The 27,284-nt window shown below is 38.9% G+C and overlaps 1 protein-coding gene across 1 annotated transcript; it reads left to right on the top strand.

Annotated features, from left to right (window-relative positions):
- On the top strand, positions 1-27,284 carry LOC133505201 (myelin protein zero-like protein 3). Its single transcript, XM_061828228.1, has 6 exons — positions 1-537; positions 4,814-4,980; positions 19,932-20,145; positions 21,818-21,974; positions 26,295-26,364; positions 26,557-27,284. Exons 1-6 carry the CDS (start codon positions 468-470, stop codon positions 26,635-26,637), a joined length of 759 nt encoding a protein of 252 aa, XP_061684212.1. The 5' UTR covers positions 1-467; the 3' UTR covers positions 26,638-27,284.

Genomic DNA, 27,284 nt, shown 5'->3' with positions numbered 1-27,284 from the left:
AGTGTAACGACTTGGAAAATGGACTCCTGCCTTAAAACAAACCAGTCAAGAAACATTTCACTTTTGTCATCACTCTCATTTTAATAGTGTCTCTATTTCCTTTCTTGGCTCCCGAGTAACGTACGAGCAGCAGCGGCAGCTAATTGTTTCTGTTATGTTCCATAATTACCGATCAGGCACTGCGGGTCTTTAACCGGATAGTTAATATGGCCCTAAACATCATTATTGGCTACTGGCTTCTAATATCTCCTGCGAGCCAGTTGAGTCGTGTTGCCGACGCGTTCGCCCAAGTTGCTGCATCCGCCGCACTTCCTGATCCACCTGTTTGTCAGGTCGTGCTCAATTCGCTGCGAGTCACGCCGAGCCCCACAATGGAAGGAATTTCCCCAAATCTTTGACGCATACTGCATACATATTTTTGGGGCGTTTTGTGTCTCCCGCAAGTCGATGTTTCTTGGACCCCTAAAATGCATCGAGTGATCCTAAGGAATAGCTCGCGGGAAGCGCTGTTGCTGTTCCGTTTGCTGCTTTTCTTGGGTGAGTAAACAAGCGACACTTTGGCTTTCATGTTGCTTTTTCACCAGTGTTTCCTCCACGAGTATCGACTGTTGTTTGATTCGCGTCGCAACTGTTGTCAAAATATCAACGTCTTTCTAGAAAAGTGTTGCGTGTGTAGCACATTAGCTACTATATTTTTTTTACATTGTCTTATCATTTTACGTCATCTAACCCAGAAAGTGAAATGATCTCACGTCACAGTTGCGAGAATTCAAGTTTCTAGTGACCAATTTTAAAGTATTGATATTATTGCTTACTGTGATAACGATAAGGGATTTCCCTCTAATTAAAAAAAAACATTATCAAACATTGAACAAACAACAGAATGATGTAAAATCAAACAATCCACATGTAACATTATTATAAATACAATAGAAGAAAATACAAATGCAATTAAAATACTTTAAATAAAAATTATAAAGACAAATTCTTGTTGCTCAATTTCCATTAGTTTTGGATGTATATCAATAATTAACTTTTCTGATTAATGATTTATTTGAGAGACTTGAAATAGTTAAGTTCAATTAAGAATAATTTGAATACTGGGGTGGGTTTTAAAAATTTTGATTTGTGAATGTGAAATTTACAGAACAAAATATATGTTAATAATTTTGCACATTTTGTGTATCTTTTAAATGTATTGATTTATATGAGGGACCGCCAAGGTGTTTTTTTTTTAAATGATCCAAATAATGTACTTCAGGTACTGAATCATTCCTTGGACTGTGGGTAATGAGAAAATGACTTTTTTTGTATTACCTATTAATATCGTTGGTCTACATGTTCAAAAGAACAAGAAAACCACATCCGAAATATTTTTTTGGTGCAAAAACATGAAAAAATTGGTTCAAGCTTGTTTAATGCTATAAAATGAGTATTCTGTCATTTTGTGTTTTAACTTTTCATTCGGTTCATACATTAATACATCAGGTGATGAATTCTCCCGTCATTTTATTAAATATTATTCGAAACCCAACAATAAATGGGTTACATGTGTAATTTCCCTTACGTTTGCCTTTGAAAACTCAGCAAAAAGTAGACTTCCTGAAGATTTGAAAGTTCCTGTGACTACAAAGATTGACACCAACAGTGTCTTAAATTTAGGGAAAGTTCACAACTTTCTTTATTCCTTAATTTCAAGGGAATTCCACAGCTGACTGTTGGCCACTAGATGAAAGTCACCAACTGTTTGTCCAAATGTCAGTACTGTCACTACTTTGATGCTGCAAAAGAAATAAATACAGTGAGATATAACTGGCAATGCAGCATCTAGTGTGACAGAAAAATGAGCATTTGAAATTGATTTAGCATGTAGGCATAGAACTTTATTGACCATTAAATGAAGTTTAATTCATTCAATAATTATTGGGATTTAGTTTTACCTAGATTTTACTAAACATAATTTTATGAAAAAAGCCTCAATAACAAAGTATTCTGTGCAATGTATTAAAAATATGTATAATCAAATGCACAAAACGCAATGACCAATTACTTGGGCAAGTGCACGATGTAAAAAAAGAAAACTAATTAAAATAAGGAAGCATGTAAGTTTAGCTGCTACAGTGATAACACCTTCTTGATCCCTAGCAGTGAATCTTTACCAGTACTTGCACCTTAAAGTGGGACTGACATCCCTATAAACATTCTAAAATAGATATTGTAATAAAGAATACATATAACAGTATTCACTTCAATGTCTATATGAAGAAAAAAAAGTGAGCGGAGAGCGCGTCATCCATGTGCAAAGTTGCGCAATTGAGTGTCCCTCGACATGCAAGTGGTCACCATATTAGTCGCGTCATCTGTCCTTGACCTCATCGTCACTTCCGCCGTTGAAAACGCGCTGTGCCTGCTACCATGGAAGCCGAACAACAGAGATATTCTGATTTTTCCGACGCCCCTTCTGACACCGAAGCTCTTTTCGAAAAGGACAACACCACACAACCAAGTGAAGTTACCGGGGCAATATTATACTATTGTTTCGAGCCCTCTGGGCAATATTACACTATTGTTTTGAGCCATATTCAGATGATATCCGATCACGGCCAAACCGTATCCTGTCCGATCCACTCCCGCGGCGGAGATGAGCCATCTTGGCTCATCGCAGCCGGTCGGTGTGGCTTATGACAGAGCCAAGTGGTGCTGCTTTAGTCACAGTCGAGCCGGGGCGCTTTATGCGTGCACGCGACTGAGTAACGCATTCTCAGCTGGGTTCTTCCGAGCCGCCCCCGTCGCAAAGCCCGACGCGCAGCCTTCGCAGAAGCTGTGACCACCGAACGAGGCGCCTCAGCCGGTGTGGCTGAGTTTTTGCGCCTGTGGTGGCATATAAGGAGGAGGTGGTGCCAAGCTATGTTACTTTTAGGGGTATGTTCAAAGTCGCCGCAGTACACGATGAACACCATCGAGACATTGTTGGCTGGGCGACGCGCACATTGACACATTTCATACCCGGATCTTTTGTTATGTTATGAGAGAGACTGATTACGTGGTCCGCCCCAAACTATTATTTTTTTTTTTTAGTAGCTCTATGCGCACATCGGCACATTTCATATGCGGATCTTTTGTTACGTTATGAGAGAGACCGTTTACGTGGTCCGCCCCAAACAATTTTTTTTTTTTTGGAGCTGCATACACACCTACCTGTTATTTGGAACCCACGAAGCTCTCGTCCTCTGCAGTTGTGCAATCCATTTTTCACCACGAACAGGGTCTCTTTCAAACTTATGAAGGCTAATTCCATTCTCCCGAGTGTTCAAGCAATGTCCAGCAATGCAATGAGCCGGCATTTTGGCTAACACGAAGGAACAACGAACTACCTTCCCGGAGGAAAAACTCATGGAAACAAACGAGTCCACGAGGGAGCGCCACTGTCCTGTACGTCACTTCCTGCTTCTTCTTGAAAACAAATCCCTGACCGGATTTTCATGGCAGGAGTTACAAAAAGCTGTATACGTCAAAATCATGTTTTGTGGTGAAAAAACACATAGGACCATATTGGCTGTGGGTTTTTCATTAAAAATATACCAAAAATCATCCGTTTGACGACACTTGACCTTTAAACACTCAACATACTGACCCAACAGCATTCAATATATCTAAAACCAACTTGGCAAGAAGCATACGTAAACATCCCAAATTGTCGCCCAAATTACCAAGTCCATTGACAGGTTAAGAGAGATCACTGTATCACAATGAATGCAGAAATCAATATAATTTAAATTTGTTTGGGGCCATGTGCAGAGATTTTAAGTGGAATGAACCAGTCAGGAGCCTGGATTCAGTTTATAACATTTCCTTTTCATCGCTATCTTCATTCAAGACCACCTCGAGCAGCCATGTTCCTTTTCGGCACCGGTGGCGCTGCATGCAGGGTATTATTTATTCACCTCATACGGTCCAAAAACGTAACAGATTACTAAAATAATTCGTTATTATGAAAGATAACCCCATAATTCATCAAATACTAACCATGTATGTGTTTCACACCGAAACTCACGAAAAAAAAAGATCTTTAAACTTTCCCTTTGCATCAAACACCCCTTTTCTCGTCACATTCCCTCCAAACTGGAATACACATGGCCTTGAGGTTCTCCACAATGCATTGCACCAGGTCTCGAATCATTCAAAAGGCATAATTTCACGTCGGATGCCGTAAAAGAACAAGTCTTTTGTGAAAAAAAATTTAGCGCTTCTCCCGAAACCAGAACGACAGCGCCCCAAGCAGCCATAGCCGCGAGATATTTTTTATTTTTATGTAACGCTAAGGGAATATTTTAGTTTCTCTTTTGATGATGCCACACACGCGTTTAACAGACCACATACTCAACTCATGTAAGAATATCCCACTCATATCATACTCCCATTTATTTGCATAAAATCTAGGCATTGCTATATGTACGACATTATAGCCACAAAGTCAGCAACATGCAAACTGGCTTGTTTAGATCAGCATTGATTTGTGGTGATTAAATACATGGGGGGGGAACGTACCTGAATAAACTTTTCACAGATACTGAAGTTGGTGTACATATCAGAACAGACGTGCCTTGCATTCATTGGGCAACGACTCCATGTACTTATTTTTTGCCAATCAGTTTGAAAACTAGCCATTATCAGATGGCTGTGGTCAAAAGCACATCAACATGCATTCCTTTTCATCTCTGCAAAGATTGGAATTTTGTAGTCAACTCGATTTGCTAAAAGACACACTCGCATTCACTAACCTTTTGGTTTCATCTTGGGCTCTCCTTTGCAGCTCCTTCACTCGTCTTGTCCATCACAGTGCATTCTCCAGCAGAGCTTCACGCATCCGCAGGAGACACCGTCACGCTGTCCTGCACTTTCACTTCCAGCAGTCGACCCACAAGCAAGATGACGGTTGACTGGTCCTACAGACCTCAGACTGGTGGGCCGCCGCACACAGTGAGTCAAGAGCTAAACTCTGCTGCACTAAATTTGAGTCACCCACAAAGAAAGATTTACAGTGGTGGTGGGACCTGATTAAAGAAATGTTTGGTTTGAGCCTTTGTAATTAATCAATCTCATTTAATCAATTAAAATAATGTTTCAAGTAGTGGACGCAAATTTAAAGGAGCTAGCGAGCTCAAGCTGTAAACAAATGGACATATTTCATAGTTCTGGATTCATAAACATTACCAGAGAAGAAATTACCCCCCCCAATAAAAAACACTCAATAGTAATTTTAGAATTCTTTTTTGATTGAAATGTTAGATTTTTCAGAGAAAATATTGCTTTTCCACATTTGACACACGTGAGCCTGTCATGGCCTAATATGACAAGTGCTGAAGGTGAGGACATTTCCTCATTGAAATACTATGTGTTCTGTCGTGTAATTTTGATGAATAAAACTAGAAATATTTTAATTAAATTCTCAAAGCATTGATATTTTCCAACTGCACCAAAGTGGATTGACATTATTAGAAATGGCTGCCAGTTTTATTTTCTTGTGCAGAAAAATTCCTCAAATCAACTTGATTATGAAATATACAGTAGACAATTAAGAGCACAGAAGTGCGTGTCCACTTAAGTCGTGTAGTTTTCATGGCCAAGTCAAGTTTATTTGTATAGCCTTTCATCACAAAAGAGTCTCTCTCAAAGAGCCTCATAGGCCCACCGTTCACACAGATCGATAGCATCCTGTCGTCGAACTAGGCAAGGAAAAAAAGCACAACAAAAACAATAAACACATTCAGCAGGGAAGAAAAATAAAGGAAGAAACCTTGAGAAGGGATCACAGAATCTCCTTTCAGGATGGCCAGTCTGCAGTGGTTGTGGTGTGGTCAACTTTGATCACATACAGTAAGTCAGGGGTGCTCAATGCGTCGATGGCGATCGATCGTGGGACGGCGTGCCCAAAAAAAGAAAAAGTCAGCCAATTTTCCCTCTAAACTGCGCGTGTGCGCAATTGTGCGATGCAGTCTCTTCGCAGATATTCTGCATTGCGCACAAAAAAAAAATAATCCAATGCCAAATGAAAGTATAACATACAGCTATTCAGTTTGTGGCATTTGGCAATGTGATTCAGTAAGTGAGGGATGACTGGTTGTTACATCCAATGGCACAATTCACACACGTACTGTAAAAAATGAAAAGAAGCCAGTGGTTTCTTTTAGGCAGCACACAGAACTTTCCCTAACAACGGCTGCTGCTCCGCCACATTCTTTTTCATAGTTGACCTTACACCCGGCCCCCAGCCCTGCTCTTAAAGACGTACACTCATAATTACAAATGTTACAGTACTTACTCAGCCCATCAATGTGTTTTATATTGACAGCGTCCACCACCCCTACTTTAGTCCGCAACACATTCTGGGCAACGTAGCGCAAAGACGAGCTAGACATGCTGCTTGTGTTTACTTTCGATATTAATGGAGAAAGTGATAAAAGAAATGCTGTTACTTTAAGATGCTAAGAATGTCAGAGTACGTGAATAATGGGAAAAAAAGTGATGAAACTGGACAAGATTTTCTCTTTTTTGAGTGAGAAAGGTCTGGTCTGAAGCTAAAGTAGAAAGTGCAGGATGAGATGGTGTGTAATGTTAAAATTCCACCTTGGCACAGGCTGATACAGGATCAAAGCACAGACAATACAGTGCACAAAAAGTTTATTCTATATTTTAAATATACATATATATTTATATATAGTATATGACATAACATTAATAACAACATTGGGAGCATCACCTCCCAGCCCCCTGTCAGTAGCTTGCGAGAGGCAGGCTGCTTGAAAAATAGATCTTGGGGTAAAAAAGTCCGGACACCCCTGCAGTAACTAGTATGGTGCTTTACAGTAGTATGTGTTTTAAAATAGTTACTGCTTTTACAACAAAGAAACACAAAGACCTTTCTGATGTCGAGGACAACCACCACGAGCTATACAAATAATGAGGTCAACAGCACATCAAGGTGCTTCTTTAAATTGTGCAATGTACTCGTTTATTGTGGGCATCATGTTCCTGGCCATTATTGAGAGGCGATATGGAGAAAAATATTTTGTTCAATACTTTTACCTCTTCAAAGGCTTACAACACAAAGTTTTTAAGACTCATTTTTAAGGCCCTTGTAAACAAATGTGACCACGCACGAAATAATCTAATGATAAAATAAATAGAAAAACACCCTACACTGTGTACACTATTGAAAAGCGCTCCATGCGGCAAATACTCGTAGATGGCAGTAGAATCGAATGCTTGGAGTTTCATAGTTTGTTGCTTTGTTGAGAGTCAACGGCAACCTTCTTGTCTTGCATTTGCAATGAAAGTGCCGCATACGTCCGTTCTTCCCAACACTTAGCCAGGAGATTCATATTCTCCTGATAGGTTAGGATCTTCCTCCGATGCTTTAAGCTCACCACCAAAAACCTTCAAAGATGCAGTATGCTTGGGGGCCATCGTAGGGCTGAAGACAAAACAGTCAGAGCCCAAGAAAGGAAAATTCAGCAAGAACGCTATTATATTCATTATTTTACATGCATGGACTGTTTACTGCATTCAAATAAATGCTTTCAATGCTGTACATTATTTATATGGTTGTACAGATAACATGTGTGATTTTTACAAAGTCATCCTCCATGAAATGTGCCAAACAGGTTCTGGTTCCAAAATGCTTTGGAATGATTTTCCAAATAAATTGAAGCCATTTAATCCTTCCTCATAAAGCTGCAACTAAATTAAAGGCGTTATCAATGATTACTCGATGAACAAAAATAGTTATTGAATAATTGATTAGTTGTCCAATAATCAGTTAGTCAAAGCATCTGTGTTTGCGCAGCCAGTTTTACCTGAGCACCAATCACAAATTAGTGGGCAAGTTATTGACCAATAAGTAGCGGGACTACCTCTCACCAACACCTGAAACTGATCGACTCGTTTAGCTGTTCCTTATCCTGCGTCAGCTTTTGTCACATTGCATAAATGTCAAACTTAAACCAAGTCAGATGCATTTCAACCTGTTTTGCATAAAACTGTGGAAATAAATAGATTTTGATGGCATGGGACCTTTAGTTTATTTGATGACTCCAAGTTGTCCTTAGGTGTGACGATGAGTGTGAATGGTTCTTTTGTGTATTAAGTGTGGAACGGTTTTTGAATACCATTCAAAGTATTCAGTTCAACTGTTTTGGTCTGATCCGCACGTGTCCCGATCAGTTCGGCACGTGTAACTCTTATCCTCATTTACAAATGAGGCAAAGTAATGTTCACTTCTGATCAGAAAGCAGTGCTAATGCGCCGATAAATAGTTATGCGTATTAAATGGGAAGATTTTTCTCGTTTCTTATGTTTTCTAATGGACTATGAGTCGGATTGATTCAAGTTGAATGATTGTAGAATTTGGGGAAGAATTCCTGTGGTGCAAACATGCCAAAAGTTCCTAATTCCAGGATAAAAAGAAAAAAGTCTCGAGTCCCATCTGTTACAATTGTGTGCTATGTGGCCTACACCAAGCAGTTTTAGAGACTGTAGGCAATCACTGAATTAAGGATACAGTATTCTGGGAGATTCTCTTGACTACATGACCATTACATTTATTCCTTGGCTATCTTAAACATTCTATAAAGAGATACCCCAGAAGATGGCTGTTATTAAAGATTTACAGAACTCAGAGCACTTGTCTGGTTTGCCATATTAGATTCTGTGCATCACCTTTACACTGTAATGGCCTAGAAAATATGTGGGAAAAGAAGAGGCATTGTAACAGGGATTTGTGTTTGAGTAAAATAAACTTGCGTTTGAAATTCTCTAGTCTCTAACCAATTTCTGTTCATTTATGGTTTGAATTGTTTCCAATTTTTAAGTATCGGGCGTTTCCATCAATGCCTGTGCTTCATTTGCGGCATTCTCCTACCTTCTCAGCCCAGGTTGTGTGTATTCTGACGGTTTCCCTGAAAACCTGATGTGAACAGTTACCTAAATTCCTTTTCTCTATGGCAGTATTGTGGTCTCCCAAAATGCCATCCACGTTTCCATTCCAACCCATAACAGCACTCAATCCATGAAGCGTGGTCAATCAGGGTTGAGCCTCATTGACCAGTCCGCTCAAAACCACCACATAATTTAAGGAATTCCATTTGGGCTTGAAGTGAACCATCAAATGTGGTTCTGTTGTAATTGCATTTGGACCGCCGGAATATATACTGTGGTAGTTGCAACCCTATATGCCATCATTTCCTATAAGAGCACTCAGAGTGAAGTGAAGGCTAATGTTTTTGTGGCTCCTCCTAATGTGGAGTTCTGTTGGTTTAGTCATTAACAGACAATGTTATCTGGCCTCAAAGTACGCACCAAGATGAGAGAAACAGATTATGCTGGCATGCAGATGCATTTGTGTCGACACGTCATGAACTTGCAAAGCTCTAAAGTTATTGCAAAACGGTGCAACGCCCATCCAAATGATTCTCTTCTCATCACAAATACATACTGTGTCGCAAGTTGGCAATGTGATCTTGACCGTGGATGGAACCAGGTCTACATTTTTCCAATTTCTATTGACAAGCCAGTATCTACTCTCCGTCCAATTTCACAAGCTGTTTTGGCAGGTTTATATCTCCGAGTGTACTTGATTGTATATCACAGTGGGCCTGACCATGAATAAGCATGTTAAATAAATATATCATCAATACATTTATTCAGCCAAATCAATCACAGCTGCCACAGTGCTTCAGTGGCCAATGGGGAAAAAAATGGTTGTTTGATGACATTAAAGTGAAAATGAATTTCAGCAGTAACCATTTGAATTCTACTGAATCATGCTTAAAACAGTTAAGACTGGGAATCCTTTTAAAACACAATTTCTTTCTTTATGTATCTAAATTTACATTTCAATAGATAGTTAAATGTATCTTTTGTTCTTAGCATGTAAAATGTGTGAGTACCCAAAAAAAAAATGATTTGAAGAAGAAGGGAGAGCACACATCTGTGTAGTGCTCGGTTGAAGGCTTCAAATATTAAAGTCATGATTCATGGGGTAAAACAAGTTTCTATGCCATCTTCTGAAGTAGCATTGCACATTTAATGTTGTTACTTATTTAGAACCCAGTAAAGGTATAGGATGGTTTAATAGGTAGAGTGCTGCATTTAACAGCTTTTAATATTGAAAATGTACCTGGCATGAGCAAACCCAGAAAAAAATAATTTTTTACTCAGCCTTATTTTTAATAAGTGACATGGAACACAAAGAGGAAGGTTATTGTTCATGCTTGGAAGCTCAACCAAACAACACTTGTTCTGTGGTGGTTTCCATTTTTCTTCTTTTATTATCGGCCAACATATTTTAGCCAGGAAAACCCATTGTACACTGCAGAATTTGAAATTGAACACTTGCCAGGCGCCAAATGCGACTAAGTTATCCGTTTTGCGAGTGACTCTTTAAGTGCTACTCGCTATATAGTGACAAGTCCTTTATATTTTTCTTGATGTATTTAATTTGCTTACTATGCTCATATCATAATGGCATCACTCTTTTAAAGGTCTTATCCAGAGGTAATGTATTTTATTTGTCTATCATACAAATGTAGCTAAAATTTCATTATTATTATTATTATTAAAAAAATTCTCAACACAACAGAAATGAAATAAATTAGCATCAAAGTCAGTCTCAAGATTTTGTTCAAAATGTCACTTAGATTCGGCAAGTTCTGTAACTCCCCGGGATGTGATGTCACGTCAAGGCAACATTTAGCCAGAGAGTGAAAAAGCTAGCAAAGATGTTGAGAACATATGTAGCATACGGCTGTTCTGCGTCAAATGCTGACGGAGTCAGCTTACATGTATGGCCGAAAGATGAACGGATAGGCAGTGTGTGGACCAGGTTTATGAAGACAAAAGTGGGCGCATTGGACGTACAAATCAAAGTGGACAGTAATATGTTCCAAGCGTTTCATGGAGGACTGCTTTGAAAACCTGGTACAGTGTTCACTTGGCTTCGGTAGCAAGTAAGTAAATAAGTGTTCAATTGTTTAGTATTTACAAGTATCTACCTTATTTTAAATGTAAGTACAATACTGATACAGATATATGTGTCAACCAATATGCGTATCCATGAAGCTGAGGTCTTACTGAAATTCGACTACGGCGGTGTGTGCTCTCAAGTGTTAGGTGCATTATTTAAAATACGGGCTAAATCTTTAAACACAGAACTATACTGAAGTTTTCAATTTTTGTTTTACACTGACTCAGTCGCTAGTACAACAACAAACGACTCACTGTTGTGTGCAAGCAGACATGCAAGAAAAGAAAAGATTTCGTCAACCAGGTGTACGTAGATTTCTTGAGCCACCTACCAGTCTGTGTTTTGGGTGCTCAGTTCCATGTCAACTTCGTCAGGTCTCGCCGAATCCTGTCCTGTGTTCCATTCGTGAACTCAGGTTCGAACATATACAGTGAAGAAAATACTGTAAGTATTTGAACACCCTGCCCTATTGCAAGTTCTCCCACCTAGAAATCATGGAGGGGTCTGAAATTTTCATCGTAGGTGCATGTCCACTGTGAGAGAGATAAAATAAAAAGAAAATCCAGAAATCACAATCTCTGATTTTTTTAAATGATTTATTTGTGTGATACAGCTGCAAATAAGTATTTGAACACCTGAGAAAACCAAATGTTAATATTTGGTTTCAGTAGCCTTTGTTTGCAATTACAGAGGTCGTTCACCACACACACTGCAGGAGGGATTTTGGCCCACTCCTTCACACAGATCTTCTCTAGATCAGACAGGTTTCTGGGCTGGGTTTAGGTTTGGAGACTGGCTAGGCCACGCCAGAACGTTGATATACTTCTTACGTAGCCACTCTTTGGTTTTCCTGGCTGTGTGCTTCGGGTCATTGTCACGTTGAAAGACCCAGCCACGACCCATCTTCAATGCCCTGACTGAGGGAAAGAGGTTGTTCCCCAAAATCTCACAATACATGGCTGCGGTCATCCTCTCTGTAATACAGTGTAGTCGTCCTGTCCCATGTGTAGAAAAACATTACCATGCTTCACAGTAGGGATGGTGTTCTTGGGATGGAACTCATCATTCGTCATTCTCCAAACACAGTTAGTAGAATTATGATGAAAAAGTTCCATTGTGGTCTCATCTGACCACAAAATTCCTCTGTATCATCGAAATGGTCATCGGCAAACTTAAAGGGGTAATCCAGTGGTTTGCACGAACAATGTAGCCAATAGGTCATGTAATATATACTCTATTTTGACAATGTGATGTTCAATCCTCTCTGATTTAATCATGTTTTGAGAAGATTTTTATCGACAATTACGAATTTTCAGGGGTGCTGCCATTTTCGCCGGTCACATGTCTTATGTGCGCAGATGTGACGTGTAAGGTGCTGCACCAAAGGCTTGATTACATTGTGCCCAGTGCTGATTTCTCGGATTTATCCTCATCTGATGAAGAAATAGCAGTATCAGTTGATCGAGAAGACTGAGGAATACTTCCATCCAGATTTGAACCTGTGGCTGTAAATAATGTTGAATATTCAGATGGTTCTTCGGGTGGAATGACGCCGGAGTCTGACTACTCGGAGGCCTACGCGCAGGACGTAAGTGCAAAAACAAAGGCCTCCAGAGCTCCAGGCCGGCAGCTTCGGATGGTTCTTCGGACGGCAATGACGTGGAGTCTGACGAGTGAGCTCCAGTCGCGGGCTTCGAAGCTTGGATCGCGGCCTCTGCCGGACCCCGATGCTTGGCTCGCAGCTTCCTTCGGAAATAAAATAAAAAAATAAGCGACGTCTTTCAATATCTATGTATTTGTACTCATAACAAATTTTACGCGCGTGGTTTTTCGTGCTCAACTGTGCAGATTTGCGAGCGAGATGGCGTGTGAGCGAGACCACGCCTGTCAAATCACAGTGACTGATTCAGATAATCTCATAATACAAAAATGATCCCTTTTATTTGGCCAAATCCATACCCAAATCAAATGAAACTTCGGCAGCTTGATGTTTCAGCCTCAAAGCTACTTAAGCGTCTTTTAAAAATGTTCATTGATAGAAAAATTAAACAGATGCACACGTGCCAGGCAGTATTGATCCCACAGAGGCTTGAATGCTGAGGCATGAGGATTGTGTGAAGCCTGACGTTCTGACTGATAAATGTAACTTTATTTCCCCTTATTGCTGCTTAAAGTGGGCCTGTCATGAAATGGATGATTTTTGGTATATTATTAATGGAAAAACCCACAGCCAATATGGTCCCATGTGTTTTTTCACCACAAAACATGATTTTGACGTATACAGCTTTTTGTAACTCCCGCCATGAAAATCCTCTCAGGAATTTGTTTTCGAGAAGAAGCAGGAAGTCACGTACAGGACAGCGGCGCCCCCTCGTGGACTCGTTTGTTTCCATTAGTTTTTCCTCCGGGAAGGTAGTTCGTTGTTCCTTCGTGTTAGCCAAAATGCCGGCTCATTGCATTGCTGGACATTGCTTGAAGACTCGGGAGAATGGAATTACCCTTCATAAGTTTGAAAGAGACCCTGTTCGTTGTGAATAATGGATTGCACGGCTGCAGAGGACGAGAGCTTCGTGGGTTTCAAATAACAACTAGGTGTGTATACAGCTACTAAAAAAAATAATAGTTTGGGGTGGACCACGTAATTGGTCTCTATCATCACATGACAAAAGATCCCTGTGTCGATGTGCGTGTCGCCCAGCCACCGTCTCACTCACCCTCGTCTCGATAGTGCTCATTGCGTACTGCGGCGGCTTTGAACATACCCCTAAAAGCAGCATGGCTCGGCTCCAGCTCCTCCTTATATGCCACCACGGCGCCGAAAATCAGCCACACCGGCTGAGGCGCCGCGTTCGGCGGTCACAGCTTCTGCGAAGGCTGCGTGTCGGGCTTTGCGACGGGGGCGGCTCTGAAGAACCCAGCCGAGAATGCGTTACTCAGTCGCGTGCGCGCATTAAGTGCCCCAGCTCGACTGTGTTGCTCAGTACCGCGGCGTCTGTGAGCACCCCCCGAAAGCAGCACCGCTCGACTCGGTCATAAGCCACACCGGCCGGCTGCATTGAGCCGCGATGGCTCATCTCTGCCGCGGGAGTGGATCGGACAGGATGCGGTTTGGCCGTGATCGCATATCATCTGAATATGGCTCGAAACAATAGTGCAATATTGCCCTGAGGCCTCGAAACAATAGTGTAATATTCCCCCGGTAACTTCACTCGGTTGTGTGGTGTTGTCCTTTTCGAAAAGAGCTTTGGTGTCAGAAGGGGCGTCGGAAAAATCAGAATATCTGTTGTTCGGCTTCCATAGTAGCAGGCACTGCGCGTTTTCAATGGCGGAAGTGACGATGACGTCAAGGATAGAGGACGCGACTAATATGGCGATCACTTGTATGTCGAGGGACACTCAATTGCGCAACTTTGCGCATGGATGATGCACGATCCGCTCACATATTTTTTTTGTATAGATACTGAAGTGAATACTGTTAGGTATTTTTCATTACAATATCTATTTTGGAATGTTTATAGGGATGACAGTCCCACTTTAATGTTGCTGTGACTTCTGTTTGTGTCCAACATGTAGCATAATATAGAAATGTATAAAAACACATACTAAACATTGCTTATGCCATTATTGCAATGACGATGTTTTTAGTTAGATTGTCCAGCCTGATCTAAAATGATATAATATTTTGGATGGTAAAAAAAAAAAAAAAAATGCTTGTCCGATGGATTTTTTTTTTTTTTTTTTTAATCTTCCGGCTAACTCAGCCAGTGAGACAAAAGGTTTATTTTAGATAATGACACTATTTCAAATAATTTTGCATGTGATAGTTTTGTCTGCTTTTCATAAATCGGAAATTAGCAATCACAAGAATTATTAAAACAGAATAAATATTGTTGAGCAAACCTTGCTGACAATTTAAAAAAAAAAACAACTTAAAATCCCTATTACACAAACAGGGTTTTTAAATACAGGTTGTAAAGAACTGGAAAGTAACTTTTTGAATTTTCAGGATTAGGAGATCATTGATTATGAAAAAGCACTTTAACTGGTCAAGTTACATTTTAACATTGGACCCCTTACCTAATAGCAGCAGGAGAGGTATTCCTTGCAATGTCAGAATTCGGGGGAAGAGAGCTGGCTGGGCTCTTTCAAGTTCCTGAAGGTATTAAAGTGATCTCTGAAAAAGTATGTGGAGTTTTTGACTCACCACTTTCTTTCATGGCACCACGAGAAGGACCTTGCTTTCCATGATATCATCACCTGCACACATGTCAATACACCAGCATGTGCTGCAAGGTATACTTCACAATGTCTGGCCATTATGGCCATAAACGGGGAGAAACTTATATGTGGCCTCCTCTCCTGACTTCAAACCTATCCTCAAAAGACCTTTGAAGGCTAGAGACAGTTCCCATCCAATAAGTCTATTCTGACATCCTACAAAGAATTTCAAGCAGATCTCCAAAACTCACAAGTCCAATGGTTGCAAGAATTGTGAAGATATTGTGAAATCAGGGGTCATATTTAAAAATGTGACTTGACCCAATGTTTTTATCTTAGTTTTTGATTTGAGTAAAAATTACCTCAAATTGCTTCAGATTCAACAAATGATCAATTTTAGTTTTTTTCATTTTTTTATAACCTATAAAATATCTTGAAACTGTGCATAATAATTTGAAACCCTGAACTTGTAAGTTTATTTTTGAAAAGGATCATTTGCAGGTTTTCTTAATCACTCAAATACATGTAATTACATTCCACAATTTGAAAAGGATGATTTGAACATTATCATTTACATCACAAATTTAGGAAAATCAGGGAATTTTAATATGCATAATAATTTGGAACGTATTTTAAATGCTTCTCTCCATCATAAGTTCTATGGTTTTCATTACACTTTTTTTTTTGCACTTTACTGCTTTCCTTTCATGTGGTATCCCAACCAGCCATGCAAAGAGAGTGACAAATCAAAAGACTTGAGTTTCTCCTTTAAATGCTCACTTGAGAGAAAGTTGCGCTTCATCATGGACAACGGCAGTTTGACCACTAGATGTTTTTGCTATTTCCGATATACATTTTTGCCACATAAAGTTAATTGAATTTAGAATTGGTTGTTTACAGTCTGGACTTGTCTGTATCTCTGAGACTATTCCAATAATAGTATGCATAGAGTGTTTTACACTTGAGACGATCAGTCCTGGGATGCACTTCACGGAAACAATGAGTCACATGACTGAACGATGAGTCACTGCAATTTGTTGTCACGGAATACAGGTATAGTAATCCTCCTCTATATCATGGTTCTTGCTTCACGACCCCACGACAATGCAGGATTTTGTCACTTCGAGTTTTTAAGGTGTGTCGTCTTTGTTGTGACTTCATACAAATTCAACAGCAAGATGGTATTGCTGTTGTTCGCGGGATGGACGCGTTTGTCAGGCTTGAATCCAAAATTGTTCCCACATCGTCACAGTGGTGTTAGGCTTTGGAACTAATTCCATTAACTGTGTAGCTACCGGCTTTCCTTCAGAAAAATTTGCTTCATGCATGCAAGCGCCTGCATTTCATATGAGGGCCCGTTTCGGACATTATTCAGGATTACCTCTCACACCTTCTACTCAAATGCTTTCACACGAAAACACTAAAGCAAAGCAAATTTATTTGGAAAAGGCATTTCATGCACAAGGTAACTCAATGTGCTTTACATGATTTAAAAGCATTCAAATATAAAACTGAAAACATTTTAAAATAAAGTGCAATTAAAACAGCTTCAAGTGCAAGAAATATCACTGAAAAGTGGAAGTACTCTAAAACTCATGAGAAAAAACAAGATTTTAATTTGGATTTCAAAACACTCACACATGGTCCTGACGTCACATCTGTTGGCAATTTATTGGTTTTTTTTTTTTCCAGAATAATAGAATAGCTAAATGCTGCTTCACCATGTTTGCTTTGGACTCTGGGCTCCATTATTTGACCTGAATCTGTCGATCTCAGAGCCGTACTGGGTTTATATTCCATCAGCATTTCTTTCATGTATTCACGACCAAAACCATTTAGTGAGTTACAGACCAGTAGCAGAACTTTAAAATGTCTTCTAAAGCTGACTGGAGGCCAATGTAAAGGCTTTAGAATTGGAGTTAGATGCTCTAACCTCTTTGTTCTGGTCAGAACCAGAGCTGCAGAATTCTGACCGAGCTGAAGTCGTTTCTTGCTCTTTTTGGGGAGTCAAGTCAGAAGATCATTACAATAGTCAAGTCTTCTTAAGATAAAAGAATAGATAAGCTTCTCCTGGTTAGCTTCAGACATGGAAGCCGACTGCAAATAAAAACTAAAACTCTCTCTACTCAAACAGTCTCATAAACACAGCTCAAACACACTCATTCACTCCTCGAACTCTTATTGACTACTCAAATGTGTTCAGGGAAAAAAAAATAGAGATGCTAGTTTGAGATGTGGCTATAGTAAAAAACAGATAGAATATTGGACTGTAAGTGTGTGTAGTCTGTTGTGCATCTCTATGACATGAATTTCACTATCCATCCATTATCTGAGGCGCTTGTCCTTGCAAGGGTCACGGGAGTGCCGGAGCCTAGCCGGACAGTCTCGTACTGACATATGCATTTTTCTCCAAAACATTTCAGCATTAATGATGTCTTCACTGATGTGCAAGTTATCCATGGCATTGACACTAACAAAACCCCATAGCATCACAGATGGTGACTTTTGTACTTTGCATCCATAACAGTCCGGTGGTCCTTTTCTTTTTTGGGCCAGAGGACACGACGTCCACAATTTCCGAAAGCAGTTTGAAATGTGGACTCATCGGACCACAGAAGATGTTTCAATTTTGCATCAGATGAGCTTGGGCCCAGAGTAACCGGCAGTGTTTCTTGGTGTTGTTGATAAATGGCTTTTGCTTTGCATAGTAGAGTTTTAATTTCCACTTACTGATGTAGCGCTGAATTGTATTTACTGACATTGATTTTCTGAAGTGTTCCTGAGCCCATGTGGTGATATCCTTTACACATTGTCGGTTTTTGATGCAGTACTGCCTAAGAGATTGAAGGTCACAGGAATTAAAAACTTGATCTATATGCTACAAACGTTTTTTTGTCTTTTTTTTGTTTTCCATAAAAGAAAGATAATAAATCTGCTTTCATGGAGGACTAAAATTTACTGTTGAGAGAAATTCCAAGGACATGGAGAATTTTAAGTTAAACAAGGTCTCTTAGTTATTTGATTATCAAAACAGCGATTACACAGTTTCCATTGCAAGTATTTCTCCCACCCTGCACGCCTGCTGCTCCTCAGTCGGTGAACGTCGATAGTTTTGACAATGTTGTCATCTTTGATGTGAGACTTACTTAAATGCAATGAAACGATGTTACTGTAACTGTGCCATTGGACTCATTGATAGCTATGGAGAGACACTCACATGGCTCATGTTAACACTTCCCGTAAGTTAACCCAGACACAGATATTAAGAAGTTATTGTGCTAATGTGCTTTAGCCCTTCTCTATTTCTTTGGAAAAATATAATATATTTTAGTTCTATTCTGACGATTAATTCTCCAAATAAGTTCAATTTTTTAGGCGATCAGATGTGTGGCCATATTTCTGAACGTTGGTCTTGTCCCACCACCATCTGTCTCAGCATCTCCTGCCAGACAATTTCTTTTGATGAAAATGATAACATTTACTCAGAGTTACGGTCAAAATATTCTTTCTGATCATGACTGAAACAAAATTGTCAGTCACATATGCCTATTGTATTGGAATATTGTATTGTTTGCGTGTTATCAGTTCTTGAAACCTCAATCTTGTTTTAGCTTTTTTTTCCCCAAGTAAACTTACTGTTGTACAGTATTCTATATATGACTGCTTTTAATCAGCTTTTCTTTGGCACTTTTGAGATGTACCTTAAAAAAAATTACAGCTTCATAAATAATCCATGTATGCAGCATCAAAAGCTGTTGTGTAGAACCAAGTTTCAGGCAGCTGAGTCAGCCATTTGCTAGCAACTCCCCATTTAAATTTTTCAGACACTTATCTCCGTATGGCTCTTAGCGGAAATCATACATAGAAATGCAGGATCTACATGAAACTGTAACTCCTTTTTAGCTGTTCAATCTTGAGGATATGCCCATTTATTTCCAACATGACTAGTTTATATCTCGGTGGAGATCTGAGTGCTCTTGTTGAAAAAGAATATAATGTGGTAAATACAAATCAATAGCATGAGTGTGGATTTGTTCACAAGCAAAAGTATGTATTGTGTTGTCGTGAATATAAGCTATGCCGAAGAATTTATTGTACAGGTGATTCTTGGCTTAAGACAGAGTTCTGTTACTATATCAGTGTAACCTGATTTTGTACATTTGTTGTAACATATGCTCTTGATCACTACTAACAAAAACCATACTTTTAAACATTGCCTATAAATACTAAAATAAAAGAAAACTACGAGGAGGGAGAAAGCAGTGGCTTATCTTTACTTGCAATGTCTGGTTTTCACACCGGAAGGGGCTCAACCTTGTTCATTTTGTGCTGTTGTAGATCAACACCTGCATAAACTGGGGACATCATGTACATGCTAAACACAAAGAAATTCATTATGTTGAAATAAACATTCTCTTGTCGTCTTGCCGCCACTAACATCGTACACATCTCCCTGCTCGTCCACCGATGACACGAACCTCTAAAGTAGCGGAGTTGCTATGGCAATGGCAGAGGGTACTCTACTGTCCAAATATCACTACCCACTGGAACATCAGAATAAGTTAACCATTGTTTTGTGACCAAATGACAAGACATTTTTGCCTACAGTATATTTACTTCGCTTGACCACACCTCTCCACTCTGTAATGAGTAATAGTAATGTTTTTGCCTCCTTTTCCACTTTCCTCAGTTCTTCCACTTCTCTTCTCGTGCCTTCCCTTCTCTGGAGGGTCAGTTCAGTGGGCGTGTTCAGTGGCGAGGAAGCCCGGCAAGGGGGGAAGCCTCCATCTCTCTGATCAATTCCACACTGAATGATAATGGAACCTACACATGCTCAGTCAGAAATCCCCCAGATGTCCACGGGAACCCGAACTCACACACAGTACTCACTGTCACTCCCAAGGGTAAGCCGCTTCACGTATTTACTTCCTATTACAACCAAACAAATATTTAATTTTGCTAGTGGTAATGCCATTAACAATTGTCAAAACAGGCCTCTTGCAATGCACGTTTGTCATCTAATTTACTGTATGTGAACATGAAGACGACCATATTTGAATAATACCTACTGTAATTACTTCAGACGACTAGACTTGACAAACAGGCACGACAAAGTGGAATGTTAGCATTCCTCAGCCAGCATGTATTTAGTGTAGCTGACTCATCAACAATTTTGTGTGCACGTGTACATATATATGTGTGTGTGTGTATGTATATGTGTGTATGTATGTATATATATATATATATATATATATATATATATATATATATATATATATATGTGTGTGTATATATACATATGTCTATATAATATATATATATATATATATATATATATATATATATATATATGTGTATATATACATATGTCTATATATATATATATATATATTCTATATATATATATATATATCTATATATATATATAATATATATATATATATGTGTGTGTATATATACATATGTCTATATATATATCTATATATATATATATATATGTGTATATATACATATGTATATAACATATGTCTATATAATATATATATATATATGTGTATATATAATATGTCTATATACATATGTCTATATATACATATGTATATATACATATGTCTATATATACATATGTATATATACATATGTCTATATATACATATGTATATATACATATGTCTATATATACATATGTCTATATACAATGTCTATATACATATGTCTATATAGACATATGTCTATATAGACATATGTATATATACATATGTATATATAGACATATGTATATATAGACATATGTCTATATACATATGTCTATATAGACATATGTCTATATAGACATATGTCTATATATACATATGTCTATATATACATATGTCTATATACATATGTCTATATACATATGTCTATATACATATGTCTATATATATATATATATATATATATATATATATATGTGTATATATACATATGTATATATACATATGTCTATATATATATATATGTGTATATATACATATGTCTATATACGTATGTGTGTATATACGTATGTGTGTATATACATACGTATACATGTGTGTGTATATACATACGTATACATGTATGTGTATACGTATGTGTGTATATACGTATGTACGTACGTACGTACGTATGTACGTACGTATGTACGTACGTATGTATGTACGTATGTATGTACGTACGTACGTATGTATGTATACGTACGTACGTATGTATGTATACGTACGTACGTATGTATGTATACGTACGTACGTATGTATGTATACGTACGTACGTATGTATGTATACGTACGTACGTATGTATGTATACGTACGTATGTATATATATCAAATGGGTTCACAGAATGTAAACGTCGAAGGTTGTGCAACAGGACACCTGATAGGATTTTTATATATATATATATATATATTATATATATATATATATATAATATATATATATATATTATATATATATATATGTGTGTGTTTGTATGTATGTGTGGAGGGGGGAGAGGGGCTTTACATCATCTCCTAAGAAAGCTTGTTGATCCGAATCTAAGTACCTCCAATTATCCTCCTCAGCACCCAGCATTCGCTTCTCGGATGTTACATTCCTCCTGTTTTTCATCCTCATCCCTTCGGCCATCATCGCCCTTATTCTGATTGGTCAGATGCTCTGCCCCAAGAGAGAGCGCAGCCAATCCAAGGGCTACAGATCAGCCATAGAGGTCACAGATGGGTGAGTAGATTTGTTCAACCAATCACAGAAGTGGGTCTCTTGGGATTTACCCAGCCTCTGGTTGGTATAGATTCACACCTGAATTACTAATTTTATGAAGGTTAAAGAGCAATTAAGTTAGAGGTGGGGATAGCACTTTGGCCAAATCTACTTTGATAAATCTGGCAGGTAAGGAATTTTATTTGTGCTATCGGTAATCTTATGCACTTGTTTAGGGCTCATTTGCTTGGTTGTTGTTGTTGTTGATTAATTAGATAGAATTAGATAATCAGTCAATTGTTGGACCTCTACATTTTTTTCAGAAAACTCGTGTTTTTTTTCTCTGTCTTGACAACTTATTACTTATTCTGAGTAAAATTGCAGAACAGAATATGAAAGCCTACAGGCTGAACCATTTCCTTTCTAAGACAAGTTAAACTGACATATTGTCATTAACTCATTTGATGCCAGAGAAATATAAAAATATTTTCACAAATCAATGTCTTCAGTGCCAAAGACGTATTAATACTTTTTCTGTTTTTTCTTCTTCTTCTAATTGTAATAAGAGGCTCCACAATATGTATCATTGGCTTTGGAAGGATTTCATTATTATCATTATTATAAAGTGACACTAGATAGTACCAGTGGGTTTGATCAGAACTTTGTCAGCTCGATCAGAGGAAGATGATATCCGTTGAAGGCCTTTGTGACATATTGGGGATTTGTAACGGCGTGACTGAAACAGACAGCATAATAATTGGTAAATAAAGAGATCTTACGCTAAAACAGTGTTTTGCTAATGCTTAAAGGTCAAGTGTCATCCGTATAAACATTCTAAAATAGATATCGTAATGAAAAATACATATTACATTATTTATTTCAATACCTATACGAAAAAATAAATATGAGCGGAGAGCGCGTCATCCATGCGCAAAGTTGCGGAAATGTCATTCCACGACATCCAACTGGTCGCCATATTGGCTGCATCCCCTGTCCGTGACGTCACTCGGTCATTCGCCATTGAAAACACGCAGTGTACCCTACTATGCGAGACGGAACACGCCCCTTCTGACACGGAAGCTCTTTCCGAAGAAGAGAACACCACACAACCGAGTGAAGTTACCTGGGCATTATTACTCTATTGTTTCGAGCCATATTCAGATGATATGCAATCACTACCAAACCGCCTCCCTGTCCGAGCCACTTCCGCGGCAGAGATGAGCCATCGCGGCTCCTAGCAGCCGGCCGGTATGGCTCATTTTTGGCGCCGAGATGACTTATCACGGAGCCGAGCTCGGCTGCTTTAGGGTGTTGTTCATAGCCACCGCAGTATGCGATGAACAACACCGTCAAGTCGTTGTCGTCGCACGCGGCTGAGTGCGCCATGGTCGGCACCGTTCTTCAGAGCCGCCGCCGTCCGCGAGCCTGAAGGCTGCGCGAGGCAACGCAGTAGCCTCCGCCGGCGAGCCCGACGCCGTCCAACGTGCACATCGACACATTTAGCACGCCTGTCATATGTACGCGGATCTTTTGTTATATTATGAGAGACCGATTACGTGCTCTGCCCCAAAGTATTATTGTTTTTAGTAGCTGTATATACACCTACCTGTCATTTGGAACCCACGAAGCTCTCGTCCTCTGCACCCGTGCAATCAATTTTTCACGACGAACCAGGTCTCGTGCAAACTTATGAAGGGTAAATCCATCCTCCCGAGTGTTCATGCGATGTTCAGCAATGCAACGAGGCAGCATTTTGGCTAACACGAAGGAACAACGAGCTACCTTCCTGGAGGTAAAACTAATAGAAACGAAACGAGTCCACTTGAGGGCTGGCATGTACATGACTTCCTGCTTCTTCTCGAAAACAAATCCCACGAGAGAATTTTCATGGCGGGAGTTACATAAAGGCACATACATCAAAATCATGTTTTGTGGTGAAAAAACACATGGGGCCATGTTGACTGCCGCTTTTTCATTAATAACATACTAAAAATCATGCATTTCATGACGGTGGCCCTTTAAAATGGGGAAAAAAGTGATGACGCTATGACAATGAACAACCTGTAACACTAGTCACGTCAAGCGTTTGGACCCGACCACTTCCCTTGAAATTGCCGATAGAGATTTGGACTATGATTACAATGAGGCTGTTCCGGACTCAACGAATGACTATTCTCCATCGGTATCATCTGGGAGGACTCGGGCATTCTCCCCCGAGGTAGGAATTTGCTAACTTCAAAGCTAGCCTGAGCGATTACTCCCTTTGCTATATTTATCATGGAACATTCACAAATAAGCATGACCTTTTGTCCTACACTCACCTACTAAATGTTTGCAAATCTTTCATCCTGCAAACAAAAACATGGAGCATCGATGACTAGATGAATTGGATTTTGTCGTCATTTTTATTTATAGGGAGTAGTCCACAAAAATATAATTTTCAGACATAATCTGTATAATATAGATTTTTTTTAACGTTTCCATATCATACTGCAGCAACGGCACAAATATTTTATGTGTGTTCATATTTCTATAAATTGTAGTTGGTGCATCCAGCAGCAGATGCACTCTATGCCAGCAGTATGAATTTGAATCATATATATTTGAATTTAAATTTCTACACTTCAATGTATATGCGTTACAAACTGAATTTGAAAAACACAATTTGAATTTGTATTGTTTCATCCTAAACATTTCATTAAAAAACAAATTGGAATATATTATTTTGAGTTGAGTTTGTTTGAAACTGAAGTCCAATAAACGTATGAATGTAAGAATTTTTTTTTTTTTATTGGGCAATGAAAATTGAAATTATGTATTGTTTTATCATTTCATATTCAGTTCGACAAATCCAATTTCAAGTTCGCTGTAATATTGATGTAAGGAGTAGCAATCGGTCGGAGATGCACAGATCTCGTCTTCGGCCAATCAGCACCTTGGTTCTTTATCTCATGACAAAGGGACTCACCGGGAAGCCAAATCTTTATGGTCAGAAATATTAAAAACGCGCTTCCTTTCAAACATGGGAAAAGGAAATATCACACTGATGTGACTAAGTTGTCTTTTTGGTTCCTTTCCAACATAATATTATCCAGGCATTGAACTCCATGCCTGAAGCCCAGTTTATACGCTTGCATCACATCACGTGAGCTATGCATTGACTTGGCAGCACCTCTGCATAGCTTCCCGCACACACAAAAAAACGTTGCTGTGCGGGGAAAGCCACAATGATCATCTCTTGTGATTGGCCCATTTTGGTCACATGGTCTGGTGACGTACTCACTTTTCCTCCCTGCTCCACATATCACCTACGCCACTGCCTTCTCAATCGATTTTGCAGCATAACTAAATGCGTCATCTGGACATTTGGGTCCACTAGTTCAAGCAGACACTCTTTCACGGTCACCATTGCTGTTTTTTTCCTTGTTATGGAAAGGAAAGTAAAAAAGGGTACCTTTTAGGCTTTATTGACACCTACCTGTAGAGACTGCACACATTGCATCTTGATACAAAAAATGAACATGTTCGCTTTTTGGAGAGTCCCTATGTGGACGTGATAATAAAGTAGACAAAATTAGGTGCTGATTGACTGAAGAAGAGATCTGTATATTGTCGATCAATTGCTATTCCTTACAGTCCCTGGATCTCTGTCACTCATAATTTGAAATTGAGTTTGTCGAACTGAATCTCAAATGGTCAAACTAACCGTGAGGGTGTATGATTACAATGATTACAAAGAATTCTTCCGTTCATGTTCAGGTTTGTTGGATTTGAGTTCCAAACTAATAAATTCAATTTCAAATTATATGTTTCAGATTCAATTTTTGAATGGAATTATATAAGTGTAAAAATTGAAACATCCAGTGTTTAAATTCAATTCCTGCTGGCACAAGTTTTAATTTTTATGTTAGTTTATTTTTTTTAAAACTTTATTCTTATCAGGAGGTGCAGCGGAGTCGTTCATGGTTGGTCGTCTGCTGACTTATTTTCAACTGCTGTTTACTAAATAAGGGTGAAAGGTTAAAAATGTACTTTTTTCCGAATGAAAAACAAGGGTAAAATCTTTGTATATTAAGGTTTCCGTTGGTAGAGAACACAATTTCCTTTGGGCCTTCAAAAGTGAGTCAAAATGATCAAAAATGGCTGTTATCCCTCTCTCCTGGTTTTTGACAAACGGGTTGCATGAATGAGCTCTGAATAGCTGAATCCACCCACAGATGGCAAACCACAAATACGTGGAGGTCCATTGGACTACTATACCAAAACTTGCTTTCTTTGTATTTTGCTCTGGCATAACTATACTGAATGTCGACTCATTGTTGTCTCTTCTATGCTCGTCAGAGAGGAGTATGACAACAACCGAGTGGGGGGCAAAGAGACAGGGATCATGTGCTGTGACATATCCATGACGGTACAGTACACCGCATCATCTTCGGTCTTTCTGTTAACTAATTGGAGTGAGCATCTGTCAGATCTGTTTCACTGGCTGTTTTACATAATGTATATCTGATGACATTAATGTTTTGATCTCTTTTGGAAGTTTAGCATCTCCTAGCTGTTAACTCATCTTCACGTTCTGTTTTCTCATCGTCTGTGTCTCCAGGATTCCGAGAGTGAGTACGAGTACCACAACGTGAAACTGAATGCACCTCCTACTGAAGGTTATGCGGAATCTCAGTGCTAGAGAGCTTGCCCACTTGTAGATGTTAAGGTGTGCCGGTGCCTTGTATAGGCTTTGTACCGAATGGAAATCAATGGTGAATTCATGTACTTCTGTGCATGTGATGTCATGAAGGAAAATGCATTTTGTCTAATTTATTGCTCGTGGCATAGCTGCTGCTGTCTTTAGTTGTCACGTTTGTTATTTTTTGGTAGTGAAATAAAATCTCGATTTGCAATGGAGCTTCATGTTATGGCTGTACATAATGTGTATATAGAGATAGGATGACCCTTGAATTTTGTGAATTTTTTTTTTTTTTATGGGGGAGGGGTACAAATAGTCCTTTTCAGATTTATATTTTAGAAACTCACACTACAGTACATTTTTGATGACCAGATGATTTTCACTTAATGAAGAAACACGCCTGACTTTTGGTGAGATGCCTTGTCAAAACTAGATAATTAGGACGTATGAATAGTCATTCTGTTGGTGAAGCAAATTGCATACAGCGGCACTTTCCTCCTATCCTTATTGATCTGTTCATGAATGGAAACGTTCAATATTCATGACTGTTCCTATTTCTTTTAAAAACTCCCAAGGACAGGCTGGAGTTGTATGACAGAGTGATTATAAAGGCTCACTAATAAAACTGTAGAGAGGAAAAAAAAAAA

This window comes from Syngnathoides biaculeatus, chromosome 8, assembly GCF_019802595.1.
Source record: "Syngnathoides biaculeatus isolate LvHL_M chromosome 8, ASM1980259v1, whole genome shotgun sequence".
NCBI classification, from domain to species: domain Eukaryota; kingdom Metazoa; phylum Chordata; class Actinopteri; order Syngnathiformes; family Syngnathidae; genus Syngnathoides; species Syngnathoides biaculeatus.
Note: the sequence above shows the minus strand (reverse complement) of the source record. Positions and strands in the feature narration are given on the sequence as shown.

Excerpts from the sequence above, each read along its gene's own strand:
- LOC133505201 (XM_061828228.1), top strand. The coding sequence starts at position 468 with ATGCATCGAGTGATCCTAAGGAATAGCTCGCGGGAAGCGCTGTTGCTG. Across the intron at positions 538-4,813 it reads CCGTTTGCTGCTTTTCTTGG|CTCCTTCACTCGTCTTGTCC; the intron begins GTGAGTAAACAA and ends TCTCCTTTGCAG. Across the intron at positions 20,146-21,817 it reads ACTCACTGTCACTCCCAAGG|CACCCAGCATTCGCTTCTCG; the intron begins GTAAGCCGCTTC and ends TATCCTCCTCAG.